The 17,176-nt window shown below is 53.5% G+C and overlaps 1 protein-coding gene and 1 pseudogene across 3 annotated transcripts in view; both read left to right on the top strand.

Moving 5' to 3' along the window:
• dnaaf5 (dynein axonemal assembly factor 5) overlaps positions 1–12,217 on the top strand; it is a gene marked incomplete at its 5' end in the record, with an annotated part of 31,672 nt that extends 19,455 nt beyond the window's left edge. Inside the window, 5 exons of one of the 2 annotated variants that reach the window (XM_079745574.1) lie at positions 988–1,135; positions 4,448–4,598; positions 6,858–7,014; positions 7,524–7,715; positions 11,760–12,217. In XM_079745574.1, coding sequence (XP_079601700.1) covers positions 988–1,135; positions 4,448–4,598; positions 6,858–7,014; positions 7,524–7,715; positions 11,760–11,926 — 815 coding nt within the window. In that variant the 3' untranslated portion in view covers positions 11,927–12,217. Of the gene's footprint in view, positions 1–987; positions 1,136–4,447; positions 4,599–5,842; positions 6,168–6,857; positions 7,015–7,523; positions 7,716–11,759 lie in introns of those variants that run through there. The other variant, XM_079745575.1, reaches the window with a different exon arrangement.
• Positions 12,218–12,737: 520 nt separating this feature from the next.
• On the top strand, positions 12,738–16,546 carry LOC307082330 (glycerophosphodiester phosphodiesterase 1-like; annotated as a pseudogene). Its single transcript has 6 exons — positions 12,738–12,998; positions 13,518–13,693; positions 14,144–14,252; positions 14,698–14,790; positions 15,641–15,853; positions 16,399–16,546. The product of its transcript is annotated as a glycerophosphodiester phosphodiesterase 1-like (transcript).
• Positions 16,547–17,176: the final 630 nt, after the last annotated feature.

The raw sequence follows: 17,176 nt of genomic DNA, 5'->3' as shown, positions 1-17,176 counted from the left end.
TCTGTGAGACACGGTGATACATGTGACCCTCTCGCTTCCTCCGCTCGCTCTTTTCCGCTCCGCCGCTCTGAGACTGTGTTTCTTTTCCTTGGGTGTCTCGACGGGGACAATAGCAGTGGGGTGACCCACGCTGGAACGGGGGAGAGTGTGTGTGTGAAAGGAGAGAGGGCAGCAGACGTTTCGTCATATTGCGCCACTTTCATGTTATTTTCCAATGTGTGTGTGGGACTGTGTGTGTGTGTGTCTTAGCGTATTGGATTCTCTGTGCATAACCCTGTGCAGACGACGGCCGCTCCCAGGCCGTTGGCTACCGTTACACGCCCTTTAAACCCGATGGCATTGACAACTACCCATAAAGCATTTCAGGATGCCTGTGTCTCCTCTCTTATCTCCAACTCAGAACCTCATGCCCGGCAAGATCACTATATATATATACATACTGTATATGGCTGGGTAAATATGTGGTCAGACACTGTGTGTGTGTGTGTGTGTGTGTGTGTGTGTGTGTGTGTGTGTGTGTGTGTGTGTGTGTGTGTGTGCTGTAATATTGTTTACTCTGAATCATCCGCTCGTACTCACTATAGGAGCCTCCTATCACACAGAGATGTCTGTTGCCGTGTCGCCATAATCCTAGTGTGTGTCACTGTCTTGCCCGTTCCCAGACGTCCAGACAGCACCAGTGCTCCACTCTTTTATATTGCAAGGGACGTTTCCTCTGTTGTTCTTGCCCTCTGCTCCTCCCCAGGATGGCTAAAAATGGGAACATTTTCCAGACAGTGGGATTTATTTTTTTCAAACGTTGACTTTTCCAAAGTCAACGTTCGAAGGGTCAAGGTTCGGAAGGGGGAATGCCGACGGGCATAATGTCATGTTTTCCGGGAAACAAAAGGAAACGCAGATGGAATGTGTTAGTGCTGTGGTGTTAGTGGTCAGCGTTACTGATTTCTGCGGTTTGTGTGTGTGTGTGTGTCTGTGTGTGTGTCCCAGGTCCAGTCCTAGGGGAGTTTGTGGGCCAGCTGATTGCCCTGCTCCAGGTGTGCCTGCAGCCCACCACGGACCCCGAGATGAGGCTCAGCGTCTTCACCATGCTGGCCAAGCTGCTTCTGGACGCAGGCAGCACCCTGGACTCACAGGGGTGAGGGGAACACACACACACACACACACACACACACACACACACACACACACACACATACGCACACAGACACAGACACACACACAGGCACACTTTGAAGGCAATAAAGACACAGAATGACATGTCTCTGATGCGAAGTCAAGATCTTTTCAAGACAATGATCGAATAATCATGGATCCAACCACGGTCAGTTGGTTTCAGTCCCCACTTATCCCCGTATTCAGGCGCCATAATTCTGCTAGTACTTATCCCACTCTTATTAACCTATAGACACACATACACACACACACACACACACACACACACACGTCGAAACAGAAAACACACAAACCTCGCAAGCAGCGTCCCACCACGGTCTGGGTTTGAAGTTCGATACCCCGGCTCCTGGCTCAACGGTTTAGTTTAGTTCTGTTTGCCAGCCCTCAGTTCCAAGGCGGTGGTTACAGAAGACCATCCAGCCTCCATTATGCACAAAAGTCCTCGTCGGTAATGAAACGCAATCCTAAACTCCCCTTTAACCCCCACTGGGAGTCGTACTTCCAGACAAGCCAAACTCAAAAGTCCCCGAGTCCATCATCTCTCCGGCACTAGCGGGCCGGGGATGGAATTCCATCTTTATTGGGGTCCCCTCCGACGGGGTATCCCGTTGCAGCGTTACTGTCGCTGGTAAACCCAACGCTAGTTTCAGGGGGTGTCAGACAATGCACCGCGTTGACGCCTCGCTCCTGTAACAAGCCCCCCTTACCTCCCCACCACCACCTCCTCCTCCTCCACCCAACCCCTCAGCTGTGCATATCGCACCCTAAGATCACAGCTCTAATCTGGGGGAATGCGTTGAGCCTGAAGGCGGTGCCCTCCCCAGCTCCCAGCATCCCCCCGCTGTCCCTGTCAATCACCCTGGGTTAAGGGAGGGGGGGGGGGGGGAGAAAACAACGAAAAACATGGCAGGGTTGCCGTGGCGACCCCTGTACTGTGTGTCTGTCTGTCTGTCGCCCAGGTCAGAGGCCTCACACATTTTGTACGGTCATGGAGGGGGGTCCGCGGGTTAATGCCAGGGGGGGTCCGTGAAGGTACTAACCTCCACGGCGTGATGCAACGTGTGAAGAGGTGTTCTCCGAGACTCTGCGATGTGTTTTGCATGTACCTGGCATCAGCATAAAGGCTGAGCGACTCGGGACGGGCTCCCACCCGGCTTACCCCCCTCCTTAAACAGAGTGCAACCGTATCCTTTTAAAACCCGCGTTATTACTTTAATACCTTCTCGTTTCACGGGTCACAACCCATCAGCGTGTTTCACGCTTTTTAAACGAGCATCGGAGACAAAGGGAACCTGTCTTCTCTGCCCCCCCCCCCCCATCCCATCCCACTCCGGGACGTCCCCTTGCCGCTCATATCTGCAGTGATCAGAGAGCCATCCGAGAGAGCGAAATTACATTACACCTTCAAAGAGCTTCGGAGACCGCAGCCCTGTCCCAACGGGAGGTGCTGCGGTATTCACGTTTAAATTCCTATTCATACTGTAGTCCCTCTCTCGCTCTGGTTGTCTCTCTCTCTCTGCCTCTGTCTCAGTCTTTGTCTCTCTGTGTCTGTCTATGTCTCTCTGACTCGATGCCTTGCTCTCTGTCTCTGTCTCTCTCTCTCTGTCCCTCTCTCTCTCGCTATCCTTCTCTCTCTCCGCCTCATCTTTATCTCTATCTGTATCTCTGTCTCTGTCTCTCTTTCTCTGTCCCTCTCTTCCTCTCTCTCTCCTTCTCCCTCTCTCTCTCTCTCTGTCTTTGTCTCTGTCTCTCTGTCTCTCTCCCCCCAGCCCTTGTCTCGTCTTCTCTCTCTCTCTCTCTCTCTCGTTCTCTCTCTCTGTCGCTCCGTCTCTCTCTCCTTTTCTGTCTCTCTCTCCCCTTCTGTCTCTTCTCTCCCTCTCCTCTCCACCTGAGTGTTGATTTACGAGGCCCTCCTGTGCAATCACAGCCGAGTCGGATTGTAGGCCACACACGCTCGCCGTGTCATCAAGGGAACACGATGATGAGCCAAAGCTGAGGTGCTGCTCTTTGTTCTGCCGGTCGAAATGACATAATGACAGCTCGGATGGAGAAGGAGGAAGAGGAGGAGGACGTTTGCGGTCATATCGGAGCCTTGTTGTACACACAGGCAAACTGGCACGCATATAAATGTCTTTGTTTCATGTGGATTGCGGCCTGTGATTAGAAAGAAAAGAGAGAGGAAGAGGTGAAGCTGAAACTTAAGTTGAAGGGAATGCACCCTTCGAGAAGACAAACCAAAATCAACGGCTGCAACTCCAAAGAGAGCTGTGTGTGTGTGTGTATGTGTGTGTGTTTATACCAGTGTCCTATGTGCTGTGATGTGGGAACAAGGTTTTACCACATCTTAGCGTCTCCGTATTGATGACAGGCCAGCCCTCTCCACAAGCCATCCATGAAACCCTCCGCACAAAGACTGCTGCTGTGTCCCTCCACCGGCGGCACTCAGGCGCCCCCTAGTGGCCGGTCGGCGCCACAACACGTAGCGGTGTGTGGCTTGCGTTTTCCCGATTTGGGTTGTTATAGCGGGACTTTTACCGTCCTTGTCTGCCAAATCACGAAGGATCACCGCAGGGTATCCATGGCGTCCATTTTGTTTGGATCAAATCATTCTGCCTCGTCGGTAAACAGGCCTTGAATCAAATGAGAATGACGTCCCCAGAGAGAGAGAGGAACCCCTGGATCCTTGAGACACGCACAAGCACACACACACACACACACACACACACACACACACACACACACACACACACACACACACACACACACACACACACACACACACTTAGTACGGGTGAGAGAGTCAAGGCAGTGTTTCCTGGCTCGTCCCACTGGTGTTGTCCTCCCGGCTGTAGCGAGGTCTACCTTCTACGTGTTGCCTTGCAGTTCTCCCACCCGCCTTGATAAGCTCATGCCCAGTCCACCCATTAGACACGCACGTTGACAGCATACCCGTATGGGTAACTGCATTCATAGGTCAGCCGTCAACTGGTATGCCCTCGGCATGATGTTTTGCTGTGTTCATTTGTTGCGGTAGATAGTGAAAGGTACATTAAAGTTAGACCTTGAAGTACTCTGAAGGTAAGATATATACTTTTTTGGCTTCTACCTCTTTCAACTCAACCTATTTCTCTGTCTGTCTGTCTGTCTGTCTGTCTGTCTGTCTGTCTGTCTGTCTGTCTGTCTCTCTGTCTCTGTCTCTGTCTCTGTCTCTGTCTCTGTCTCTGTCTCTGTCTCTGTCTCTCTGTCTCTCTGTCTCTGTCTCTCTCTCTCCCAGGTGTTTCGGTGCGGCGGCGGAGGGCTTCCTGTGTGAGGTGCTGCTCCCCAACCTGGTGTGGCAGGGCGGCCGTACGGCTGCGGCCGTACGCACCGCCGCCCTGAGCTGTCTGCTGGCCCTGCTGCACGGGGGCTCCCTCACACCTGGACAGGTAGAGAGGCGCACACCTATGGACGCACCACGCACGCGCACACACACACATAGGGACACAGGCACACACACAGACATAGACACATACACACACACACGCACAGGCACACACACACAAACACAGACACACACACAGAGACACACACAGAACAGTCACAAATGCACGTTCACATAAGAACACAGACATAAATATATCCTCATAAACACGTGCAAACTATAAAACACACACATTGGCGGAAGTCACGTAATGGTTACCACAGGCTGGGAACCATGCTTTCCCAGCGACCTGTGAATTAGACAGAGTGGCCGTAAGGAGCTGGATGACACCCCTGGAAACGTGTGGCGCGCCGCCGAAACACTTCCCACAAGATGACTCATCTCCAAAGAGGGAAACACACGCTTGGTCAATCGTTCAAACCCGTCCGCACATGGCCTTTCACTTCAAACCCTCCTGGTTTAGTAATCAACCGTCAAAACAGTGGCTCCCACCTGGCTGCCTAGTCAAGTGTATGGTGTGTGGACTCCCTCTCTCTTACTCTCTCTCCCTCTCTCTCCCTCTCTCGCTCGCTTTCTTTCTCTCGCTCGCCAACTTTTTCACTGGCTCTCTCCCTCCATCCCTCCCTTCCTCCCTCCTTCTCCGTCTCTCTTTCTCCTTCGCGCTCTCTCATTGGCTTTCTCTCTCCCTCTTTCTCCTTCTCTTTCTCTCTCTCTCTCTCTCCCTCCCCCTCTCCACCCGTTCGGTCTGAGGTTTGGATGGAATGGGGAACAGGTGCTGTTGGGTGGGGGAGCTGTCTGTATACCTTGGTCCCTGTGGGATGATGCTTCCTCTGTAGCTGGACGGGCTATTCTACGCTTGAAATATCCCCGCTGTCACTTCCCCTCCCAACACCTGCCTCCAGAAGTGTATGTGCGCGTGTCTGTATGCGTGTGTGTCTGTGTGTACACACATGTGCGTAAACAGGCCTCACAGGTGTGTGTGTGTGTGAGTGCCCGCGTGCATGTGAGCGCGTGTGCATGTGCGTGCGCGCATTGGCTAGACGTGCTCGGATTGATAAAGTAAAATAGTAACGTAACAATTGAGGACATATTTGTGTGTCCAAACGTTCCATCATCTTTGAGCTGTGTGTGTGTGTGTGTGTGTGTGTGTGTGTGTGTGTGGATCAGGACATCATCCGGTCATTAAAAAAGGAAATCAAAGGGCGGAGAATCGTAGTGATCTCTGACACCACCACCCTGTTCTCCCAGGCTCCATGCTCCGGTTCTTCCTGAGCGCGCTCGGCCCAGTCCAGCAGCCCGTCCGTGAGCCCTGTGAATCCCATTAGCCGCTTCCTCTCCCAGACACCCTCCTCACTCTGTCCTCCATGAGGTCATCGCCGGGACGCGTCCGTGCCAACTCGCTCTCCCGCCAACTCTTTCTCTCGCCTCCTCTTCCTCCTCGTCGCCTTTTTCTGTTTTCCCGAGCGCTCGTTCGGGGGGCGATGTCACACAGGAAGGGCAGCCGGTCCCGGCGTCGCACCGTGGGGGCCATGCGGGCCCCCGGGAACGCCGTGCGTCCGTCTCCCCGCTCAGCTTGCCGTCTCCGTCTGCGTCTCTGAGCTGTGGCCGCCGGCCTGCGCTGCGCTGGGTGTGAAGTGGATGTATCGCTGAGAGGTGGACGGGGTGTCAGCGGCGTCGGTGTGAACTGTGGAGCAGCTAATGGGCTGCCTGTGATCAGCACGTCACTGGAAACCTCTCTCTCGCTCTCTCTCGCGCTCGCTCTCTCGCTCTCGCGCTTTCTCGCTCTCGTGCTCTCTCGCTCTCGCTCTCTCTCTCTCTCTCTCTCTCTCTCTCTCTCTCTCTCTCTCTCTCTCTCTCTCTCTCTCTCTCTCTCTCTCTCTCTCTCTCTCTCTCTCTCTCTCTCTCTCTCTCTCTCTCTCTCTCTCTCTCTCTCTCCATCTCAAATGCTGAAGTTCTGAAACTATAGATTGTGATATATTACATCATTATACATAAGGGACTCTTGCATATAACGCGGTGTGCTACGCATCGTTAACTGTACTCTCTCGCTCTCTCGCTCCATCACTCTTCCTACACTCTTCCTGATGAAGGGATGAGATAATGTACTGAGATCATGCACTGAGGTGTGCATGATGTATCATGATTACGAACACATCAAGTACATCGATCCAGTCTTCTCCTCGAACTCCCAGTGATCCCAGTGGTCCACAAGGCAACCGTGTGTGCCTGTGCATGTGTGTGTGTGTGTGTGTGTGTGCTCCAGCTGCTGTGTGTGGAGCAGAAGCTGAGCTCCACCCTGCTAGGCGGTCTGGAGGAGCCCACCCCGACGGCCCGGCTGTTCGCCTGCCGGTGCCTCTCCCTCCTGCTGGGCAAGGTGGGGCGCAGCCTGCACCCCGACGCCCTCAACAAGATCTACCCAGGTAGGGACACACACACACACACACACACACACACACACAGACCCACACACACACACACACACACACACAGACCAGCCTGCACCCCGACGCCCTCAACAAGATCTACCCAGGTAGGGGCACACACACACACACGCGCACACAGACACACACACACACACACACACACACACACACAGACCAGCCTGCACCCCGACACCCTCAACAAGATCTACCCAGGTACACGCAAATGCAAGCGCTTACACACACGCACATAGGTTATTCCCGATACATTTGCTCACACACACACACACACATGCAGGTTGTTCTCAACACAGACACACACACGCAAAAACACACACACACACACACACAGGTTGTTCCCCACACACACAAACATGCCTACGCTCGCACACAGACACATACAGCCATGTCCACAGAGAGAAGATGTGATGCTCATAGACGCATGTGTTTATGTACGCGTGCGTGTCCGTGTGTGTGTGCGTGTGTGTTTCCGTGCGTGTGCGCCCCAGAGCTTGTGAAGCGTCTGGACGACAGCAGCGACCAGGTGCGCGGCGTGGCCCTGAAGGCGCTGGGCCTGTGGCTGTCCAGCCTCGGTAAAGACTACAACCCCCAGCTGTACGGCGCCCACCTGGAGCTCCTGTTCCGACAGCTCCTCCTCCACCTGGACGACCCCGACGCCTCGGTGCAGGAGCAGGTGCTGGGTGAGTCCACAAGGGGGGTGGGGGGGGCTACAGGCCGTACCATGAGGGGCTCGCACGTCGCGTACTTCGGTCAGCGCCGATGCAAGTGATGGCGCTACGCATGACTGGAACAGGGGTTCATCCATCGAGCTGGGACCGAAAACACCTGGCCTCGGTTTGGGGGCTGGAAGGCCACGGCCGGCGTAGTTTTGTGTTTCCGTGATCGTGACATCAACAGTGGAGAAAAAAAAAATTTCCACGACTCTCTCCAAGTGTTTTCGGTGTGGTGAATGGCAGATATATAACCTCACCTCAGAGACTTCCAGGGACAGGAGGACAACAGAGGCGTTCGTCATTCCCTGAGGGATTTCGGCAAACCTCATCAGCCTTGAGCTGACGCCGTTTACATTCAGGATGCCCGTGGACGACCTCGACAAACTCATCCTTTTACTTAAAAGGTACTTTGTGCTGATCTCTAGAGTCAAACCATCCGCACATTGAATTCATCGCATAGCCAGCCCTGCCCTAGTCACATGATCCTCCGAGGAAAACAAACAAGAGTGCGACCATCGCTCCTTTTACCGTGGGATCCCGGCGTACCGGAACCAAAACGCGGCCGCTTGAACCATCTGGAAAGAAGTTCGATGATGAGGGATGAGCATGTGCTTGTGTTCCACCCCCGTGAATCGCAAGCCTGGGGATTTTAGCATCGAGTGTCGTGACTTTGAGGTGATCCGCCGAGTGTTTGTGGAGTCGGCGTTGGTCGGGGCGAAGAACGTTGAGGGACATTGGATGATGACAGAGGAGACGGTAGGGGAGAGCTCTGCCGGTCACGGGTGGAGGGCGGAGGAGGGAAACCGGGAGGTGAGAAGGGCCGATGGGCGTGGCGCCATGGAACCGGGAAGACTCAGAGGCTTTGATATGAGCGGGAGATGCAGGCTCACCAGCCGGTGAGCCTGCATCTCCCACTCATATCAAAGCCTCGGAGTGTCCTCCTCATATCAAAGCTTCTGCATTTTTTTCTCGCTCTCCTACTCGCTCATCACCGGGACCAGCTGGAGCTGAGGCCTCTTTCCCACACACGCGCACACACACACAGGCACAAGCACACACACACACACACACACACACACACACACACATACACACACATGTACACTTTAACAAGGCAAGTCCATCAAGGGCTTTCATCGGTTGAAGTTGTGTGTGTGTGTGTGTGTGTGTGTGTGTGTGTGTGTGAAATGTTACTGTGTAAGTACACCCTTGAGAGATATCTACAAGTACGCAGGCTAATGTCTGTGACATCTATTACACACCACTGCTGCCCACACCCCCCTGCTGCTTCCAACTGTACTGGTTTATCAATCGCACATCAAAACAAATGGTCCCACCTGGCTGCTTAGTCAAGTGTTTTCACTCTCTGTCTCTTTCTCTTTCTGTCTTTTTCTATGTCGCTCGCTCGCTCTCTCTCTCTTTTTCTCTCTCTGTCTCTGTCTCACGCTCGCTCTCTCTCTCTCGCTCTCTGTCTCTGTCTCACGCTCTCTCTCTCTCTCTCTCTCTCTCTCTCTCTCTCTCTCTCTCTCTCTCTCTCTCTCTGTCTCTGTCTCTGTCTCTGTCTCTCTCTCTGTCTCTGTCTCTCTCTCTCTCGCTCTCTCTCCCTCTCTAATGACAACCACATGAAGAAACAGCCTTCTCTCGATCCCTGCACGTTTCTGTATCCACATGATCCCCCTGTCTACTTGTGTCCGTCCTCTGTCTGCAGTATGCTCTCCTGCCCCGCGTTTTTCCCACAGACGTCACGGTTTCCCTCACACTTACCGTATTCCTTATTTTATTTATGCATTTAGAAGATCCAGGGTCGTTTTTTTTGCCCCCTGAAGCAGCTGAGCTGAGGGCTTCGGCGCTGGGATCGGCCGCTCTCTGCCCCTCTCTGCCCCTCTCTGCTCCTCTCTGCCCCTCTCTGCCCCTCTCTGCTCCTCTCTGCTCCTCTATGCTCCTCTCTGCTCCTCTATGCTCCTCTCTGCTACTGTCTGCTCCTCTCTGCTCCTCTCTGCCCCTCTCTGCTCCTCTCTGCTCCTCTCTGCTACTGTCTGCTCCTCTATGCTCCTCTCTGCTACTCTCTGCTCCTCTCTGCTACTGTCTGCTACTGTCTGCTCCTCTCTGCTACTGTCTGCTCCTCTCCTCCTCTCTGCTCCTCTCTCATGGTTGTTCCAGTGGCCGTCTCTGCTCCTCTCTCTCGGTTGTTACTGGTCATTAGTCTTGACAGGGTGCTGGTGAGTGGTATGAATGTCCAGGACAGAGGCCTCCTCTCATCTTTTAAGGAGGAGGAAGGGGAGGAGGAGGTGAGGGGAAGGAAGGTGGAGGAGGTGAGGGAGGGGAAGGGAGGAGGAGAAGGAGGGGGGGTATGGGGAGGAAGGTGGAGGAGGAGAGGAAGGGGAAAGGGAGGAGGAGGAGGAAGGGGAGGAGGAGGAGGAGAGGGAGCGGAAGGGAGGAGGAGGAGGAGGGGGGGTATGGGGAGGAAGGTGGAGGAGGAGAGGAAGGGGGAAGGGAGGAGGAAGGGGAGGAGAAGGATGAGAGGGGAAGGAAGGTGGAGGAGGAGAGGGAGGGGAAGGTGGAGGAGGAGAGGGAGGGGAAGGGAGGAGGAGGAGGAGGAGAGGGAGGGGAAGGGAGGAGGAGGAGGGGGATGGGGAGGAAGGTGGATGAGGAGAAGCAGCAGGAGGTGGAGGGCGAGGAGGAGGAGGGGAAGGGATGATGAGGAGGAATAAGGAAGGGAGTGGGGGGTTAACTTCTTTACATCCACCAGATCCAGCGATAGCTTACATACCAGGGATTGTAGCGCTCCCACAGGGCCGTTGGAAGACTTCCAGGGGCAATAAGCACGTTGTTCGTCTTAAGGGTCTGGGACCTTGGTCTGAGGAAGCAGGATCAGGCAATAACGTAAACCTGCCTTTGACTTTGATATCCATACATTGTGTGTGTGTAGTTTGTGTGTGTGTGTGTGTGTGATTGTGTCTTTGCTCAGGGTGTTTGGGTGAGGGTGTGTGCGTGTGTGTGTGTGTGTGTGTGTGGGGGGGATGTCCCGACGGCCCGCTGAGTGACAGCCTCGTGTCTGATGGCAGAACCCCCGTCCCAGTCGGGAGGCGTCCCGCACGCTGGTGCACGACTCGCCCGCCCGCCCCCCAGAGGAACTTCCCCCCCCCCCCTTTGTTCCTCGTTTTCATGATCCAATTCGTATGCTTCTAGGATTTCAAACGTACGTCTGTGAAGTGGCTGGATGTCTGGCAGCGGCCCTGACAGCATGACGGACACACACACACACACACACACACACACACACACACACACACACACACACACACACACACACACACACACACACACACATTTATGGCTGAACCAGTGCCAATAAACTCCTCATTGTTCTCATTTGTTTCCCACCCCAACCCGTTCCAGGCCGGTTCCGTGTTTAAAGATTGTTCCCCGTCAGGAACAAAGTTCTGCGCGGTATCACATGATACGCCTGCACGGTTAAACTCATTTGGGGTGATGGACTTGTCACGCGCTCCGGCAGCACCTGTGCAAGTGCCGTTCCCTAAGTATTTCCCGTCCACACCAATTTGGAGTAATACTATATACACGCATTGATCTCAAAGCGGGTCGGGGAAAGGGGTAGGGGAAGAGTTGACGTGTCGCCATCTGCTGGAAAACTACTTACACTTTTGGATTCTCGGTTTATGCGGTGCATCGGCGCCACCTGCTGGTGGCCCAGCACACTTGTTTTTATACACGATATAAACGTGCGGAAAACAGTAGTTGCCAATGCGCCATAGAAGATCATGTTCCCTCATTCTTGCCCGGTGAAAGAACTGTTCGTATCGTGTACCTTGGTCCCTTCATGTATTGCTTCATTTATTATGCATTCCTTTGCAGGACATCACATGAGCAGCACAATATGTGCACACAATGCTACAATTGGTAAATAATTTGCTAACAATCAAGTTTACATCACGCGCAATGTGTTATATGTGCTCAGTCACCATAACGTCTGACTGTGTCCTTCCCCAGGGGTGCTGAAGGCGGGCAGCCGGGTTCACCCTGCCCTGTTGGAGAGGGAGACACAAGCGGCCAAGGACAAACAGCGCAGCCCGGCCTACTGTGAGCAGCTGCTGCTGCACATCCACTCCCTGCCGAGAGGGGGAGCTGACGAGCCTGCTCAACTCGCAGACTCATAAAGTCCCGGTCGTTCCGCTCGCTGCCCGCAGAGGGCGCTGTCGAGCCTGATGGCAATGGCGTTTGTGCCTTCATTTGAAAGATGGATAAAACGTGCATGTTCTCATTTTAATGGCAATTGTTCATTGCTTTAAGTTGTTCTCATCTGAACAAAGCTAAAATAACTCAATGAGTGATATCTGTTAACTGTCATGGGTTCGAGATCGAGACTTAAGGTTCAGATTTATTTGACTTCTGTTATTGTCATGTCAGATATCTACTGCGTTTATTTTACTGATTAGAGAAAAATGATTTGGGCGTTTGTTGAATGAGATGTTTTATACCTAACATGAATTTTATTCATATAGTTTTACGTTATATATATATACAAAAATACTTGCTTTATATTTTAATAAAAGTTAAAGTGAGGCTCCCCGTCATGTCTTTATTTTTTACTGTATCGTTGTGTCATATTGATCATTGGGCCAAATGTCGAGGTTGGGAGATGGTTTTGAAATCCAACCCGCTCAGCATCCCAGGGTCCAGATGGGGGCGCGTGAGAATCAAGTTCTCCATAGCAACCACCCCCTACCTGCATAGCAACCTCCTCCTCCTCCTCCTCCTCTCGGTCCACCCGGAGCTGAAGTGTTGCTGCCGCTGCCGGGATGCAGTAGCCTACGACCGAGTAGACGTACAACAAACAATGTCTCCCTCATTGGTCGGCGTCTCACTCCACATCGACGTTATTCACCCGCACATTAGCGTCAACTCGACTCTTTCCACGGCGTCTTCATGAGCTGACGGTTCTTCACCGCTCGTGATCAGTTGTTTACCATGCTACAAGTTGGGGACGAGTGGATGTATTTCGCGGTGGTCTTCCTGTTGACACTGTCGGGGACCCGCAGCGCCACGGGAGCCTCGGTGCTCACCGCGTCGCTCTACGTGTTCCTCGTGATGTTCCGGTTCCCCCCGGTACCACTGGAGCAGGCGAGCCGCGTGCTGCGGCCCAACGGCCTGTCCAGCGACGTGCCGGTGGTGGCGCACCGCGCGGCCGGTCACGACGCGCCGGAGAACACGCTGGCTGCGATTCGAGAGGTGAGACGTCACGACTGAGACACCTGCGTGTCCGGAATACTACCTGGTCGATAAAAAAAAAAAACCCGTCTGTTATTGATCGCGTCTCCATGGTGGGGATCGGTCCAGGTAGATTGTAGGCCAGGGGGTCCGATCATTTTTATAAGTGTTGCATAACAATCGCACCCCGTCCTCCTCTGTAACTGAGCGCTGACCTCTGTTTCACACTCGGTGCTCAACCTGAGCCGGAGGGGGGAGACTATCCAACGCAAAGGGGACTGATCGGGTTGAGTTCTTCCATAGCAAGTCAACCTAGACAAATTAGGTTGTCTTAAGTCAAATTATTGCGCAAGTAGGCTATGAAAATGGCTGACATGCTGCCTACGAATTATGAAGTAAGAATTATGCAATTGTACCTACTCAACATTATTTTGGAGCCACTTCGAACTCTGAATAAAACCATTTCAACCTATTTAACATTTGATTTAGATCTATGTATTGGATTTTATTAACACGTGTCCCCTGGGGGCCCGGCTCCAGGCCAGCAGGAACGGGGCCACGGGGGTGGAGCTGGACCTGAGCTTCACCGCCGACGGGGTGGCCGTCCTGCTGCACGACGACACCGTGGACCGCACCACCAACGGCTCCGGACCAATCAGCGGCCTCCGCCTGGCCCACGTCAAGAGCTTGGACGCGGCCGCCCGCCACCGGCTGAGGTATGGCGGGAAGAGTCCCTCTCTGGAACACGACCGGTGTCTTCATTCTGGAGGCCCAACGGGGCGGCCATTCTCTGGACCAAAGAGCAACGGTGTTTGATGTTATTATGGCTGATGTCTGGTAATGCTATCTGTGGGGTCTGATTCTCTCTCTCTCTCACCCCCCCCTCCCTCTCTCTCTCTCTCTCTCTCTCTCTCTCACCCCCCCCTCTCTCTCTCTCCAACCCTTCCCCTCTCTCAACCCTCTTTTTCTCTCTCTCTCTCTCTCTCTCTCCCCCCTATCTCTCTCTCTCTCTCTCTCCCCCTCCTCACTCTTTCCCCTCTCCCACTCTATGCCCCCCCATCCCCCCCTCTTTCTCTCACTCTTTCCCCTCTCCCTCTCTCTGCCCCCCCTCTCCCCCTCTTTGCCATCTCCATCTCTCCCCCCCCTCCCCCCCCTCTCTCTCTCAGGGGGGAGAGGTTTGGGGTACAGATAGTTCCCACTCTGCAGGAGGCGTTGCAGGAGTGCATCAAACACAGTCTGACCATCTTCCTCAACGTGAAGTGTTACCCCGATAAGGTAAACATCCCTCATGTCATGTTCTCCCTAACCAGAGGGAGGAAGGCCTTTAAGATGGAGAGAGATATCGGTATTCCGCAACCGAGACACATACTACTGGGTTAGTGACCAGATGACCGGCCAAGCAAAACTTAGGGCTTTGATTCAAAGAAGGAACGATAAAAATAAACAGAGGTAGAGCACAATCAGACTGAGGAGGTTAAAGAAAAGAATAACGAGATCAATGGGACAAACAATAACCACCCAAACACAGAATGAACCGTCAAACTGTGACAGTAGGTCACAGGTTAATGATGTCACTTTTATGACATGGTGGCAATACAAATGTCTCGCTTAATTTACTGGACCAAATGTGAAGTGGGTCCAGAAAGTACCTCTGCAGATGGGTCAGGACCCTGAGACCGTGCGTGACCCTTGACCTCCCCGACGTGCTCCCCTGACCTAGGCGGCGGCGGCGCTGGCTGAGATGTACAAGCGCTACCCCGTCCTCTACAACTCCAGCATCGTGTGCTCCTTCGAACCCAAGGTCATCTACAAGGTGAGCTCCTCCCCGGGGACGGGCAGGCAGCCCCTCGAGCCAATCAGGACGCGGCTCGCTACGGGCTGATGCTCTGATAGGGACCTTCTGTCTCATGCATTTACATTTAGGGCATTGAGCCGACGCTTTTATCCAAAGTGACTTAAGGAATGTACTTAACAGTTCATTCGAGCACATTTGTCCGAAGAAAGACAACTGTACTGTTCCGTTCTTCCCCCCTTATGGGCGGGCCGTCCCGTGGGCATCCCTGACCGAGATGCCCGACCCGTACCCGTTCATTCATTTTACATGTATGGAAAGAAAGAGAATTCACTGTGAGGTCACTTTGGATAAAAACATTCAGCCATTACTGTAAAGTCATGTCGTTGTGGTTCTATGGGACATGCGTTTGATGTTCTCATGGTGATGTGTGTCTGTATGACAGCCAGGCTGTCGCGTTATCTCTGCTGATGTCATCATGGCCGGCTGGTGACGTCATCATGTCCCGGCGGTGATGTCATCATGGAACCCTGTTGATATCATCGTTGTCCGGCGATGATGTCATCATGGCCCGGCGGTGATGTCATCATGTCCCGGCGGTGATGTCACCATGGCCAGATGGTGATCTCATCATGTCCCTGCGGGGATGTCATCATGGCCAGATGGTGATCTCATCATGTCCTGGCGATGATGTCATCATGGCCCGGCGGTGTTGTCATCATGGCCCGGCGGTGTTGTCATCATGGCCCGGCGGTGTTGTCATCATGGCCGGGCGGTGATGTCATCATGGCCGGGCGGTGATGTCATCATGTCCCACTGGTGATGTCATCATGGTGATGTGATCTCTGCCCCCCTCCCCCATCGTCCACAGATGCGGCAGGCGGACCCCCACGTGGTCACGGGCCTCACCCACCGGCCCTGGAGCCTGAGTCGCCATAGCGACGGGACCCCCGCGCACGCTGTCGTCGTGGGCGCAGTTCTGGAGCGAGCTGCTGGACGTGCTGCTGGACTGGGCCCACCACCACCTGCTGTGGGACCTGTGTGGCGTCTCCGCCGTCCTGGTCCACAAGGACTTCATCTCCCTGTGGGTTGGAGGCTGGGGGAACCAACGTCTGGATGGATTAGTCTGGTCTGCTACCATGACCTTATCTTACGTAGCCCAAGAGGCCGTAGGGCGTTGTGCAAATAATGTGATAATAGAGTCATGTTGGATAACATCTCTTGTGACGTGTGAGACATATCCACGTGGATCTTCGGGTTTTTATGTTTCTATCTGGTTTTATTGGTGTTATTTCTTTATACTTTTATACTTTTTATACTTGCCAGAATATGTGCTGCCTTTCTCATCCCAACATCTCTCACTCTCTCCCTCCCTCCCTCCCTCCCTCCCTCCCTCCGTCCCCCTCTCCTTCCCTCCCTCCCTCCCTCCCCCTCCCCCTCTCTCTCCCTCCCTCCCCCTCTCCCTCCATCCCACCCTCCCTCCCTCTCTCCCTCCGTCCCACCCTCCCTCCCTCCCTCCCTCCCTCCCCCTCTCCCTCCCTCCCTCCCTCCCTCCCCCTCTCCCTCTCTCCCCCTCTCCCTCTCTCCCTCCCTCCCTCCCTCCCTCCCCCTCTCCCTCCCCCCTCCCAGGGACTACGTCCAGTACTGGGCTGGCCGGGGGGTGGAGGTGGTGGGCTGGGCGGTCAACACGGCGGTGGAGAAGCAGTACTACCAGGACCTGCTGAAGATCAGCTACCTCACGGACAGCCTGCTGGAGGACTGTGACCCCCAGTACTGAGGGGTCACACTGGGGTCACACTGGGGTCATACTAGGGTCACACCAGGGTCATTCTAGGGTCATGGTACTAATTATGGACCCGTGTGTAGAGATTCAGGAGCAATCCCAGGTCTCAAAGTGATCGTACAAGAGGATGATGGTATATGATAATTCATTACACACACACACACACACACACACACACACACACACACACACACACACACACACACACACACACACACAAAGAGAAAGAGTATTAACATATATAGCCTAAGTATTGGTAACATGGAGTTGTTTGGCTAGTTATAGTGAAATAAGAAAACGTTAGGGTTAGTTTTTGATGACATCCTTTCCCAACAACTACCACCAGCAGTAGCACTGCTATTCAAAAAACGGGCACGTTATGAATGTACTATAGGCTGTCCAATTGAAACATTTAATACCAGAATCAAATGAGGAAGATCTTTTTTTTGTAAATAACGAGTAAATAAACATTTCGACCAGTGTTGAATAGTCAATGTGTTCAATGCAAATGTTTCTTTCGTTAATAACAATGTCGTTTAAGTACTCTTGGGGTGGTTTACAGCAGATCCTTGGCTGTTGAATTGGGTACACTGTGTCTTTAAGACGCCGGGGGAGGCGTGTATG

Source organism: Pollachius pollachius (genome assembly GCF_949987615.1).
Source record: "Pollachius pollachius genome assembly, chromosome: 11".
NCBI lineage: Eukaryota > Metazoa > Chordata > Actinopteri > Gadiformes > Gadidae > Pollachius > Pollachius pollachius.
Note: the sequence above shows the minus strand (reverse complement) of the source record. Positions and strands in the feature narration are given on the sequence as shown.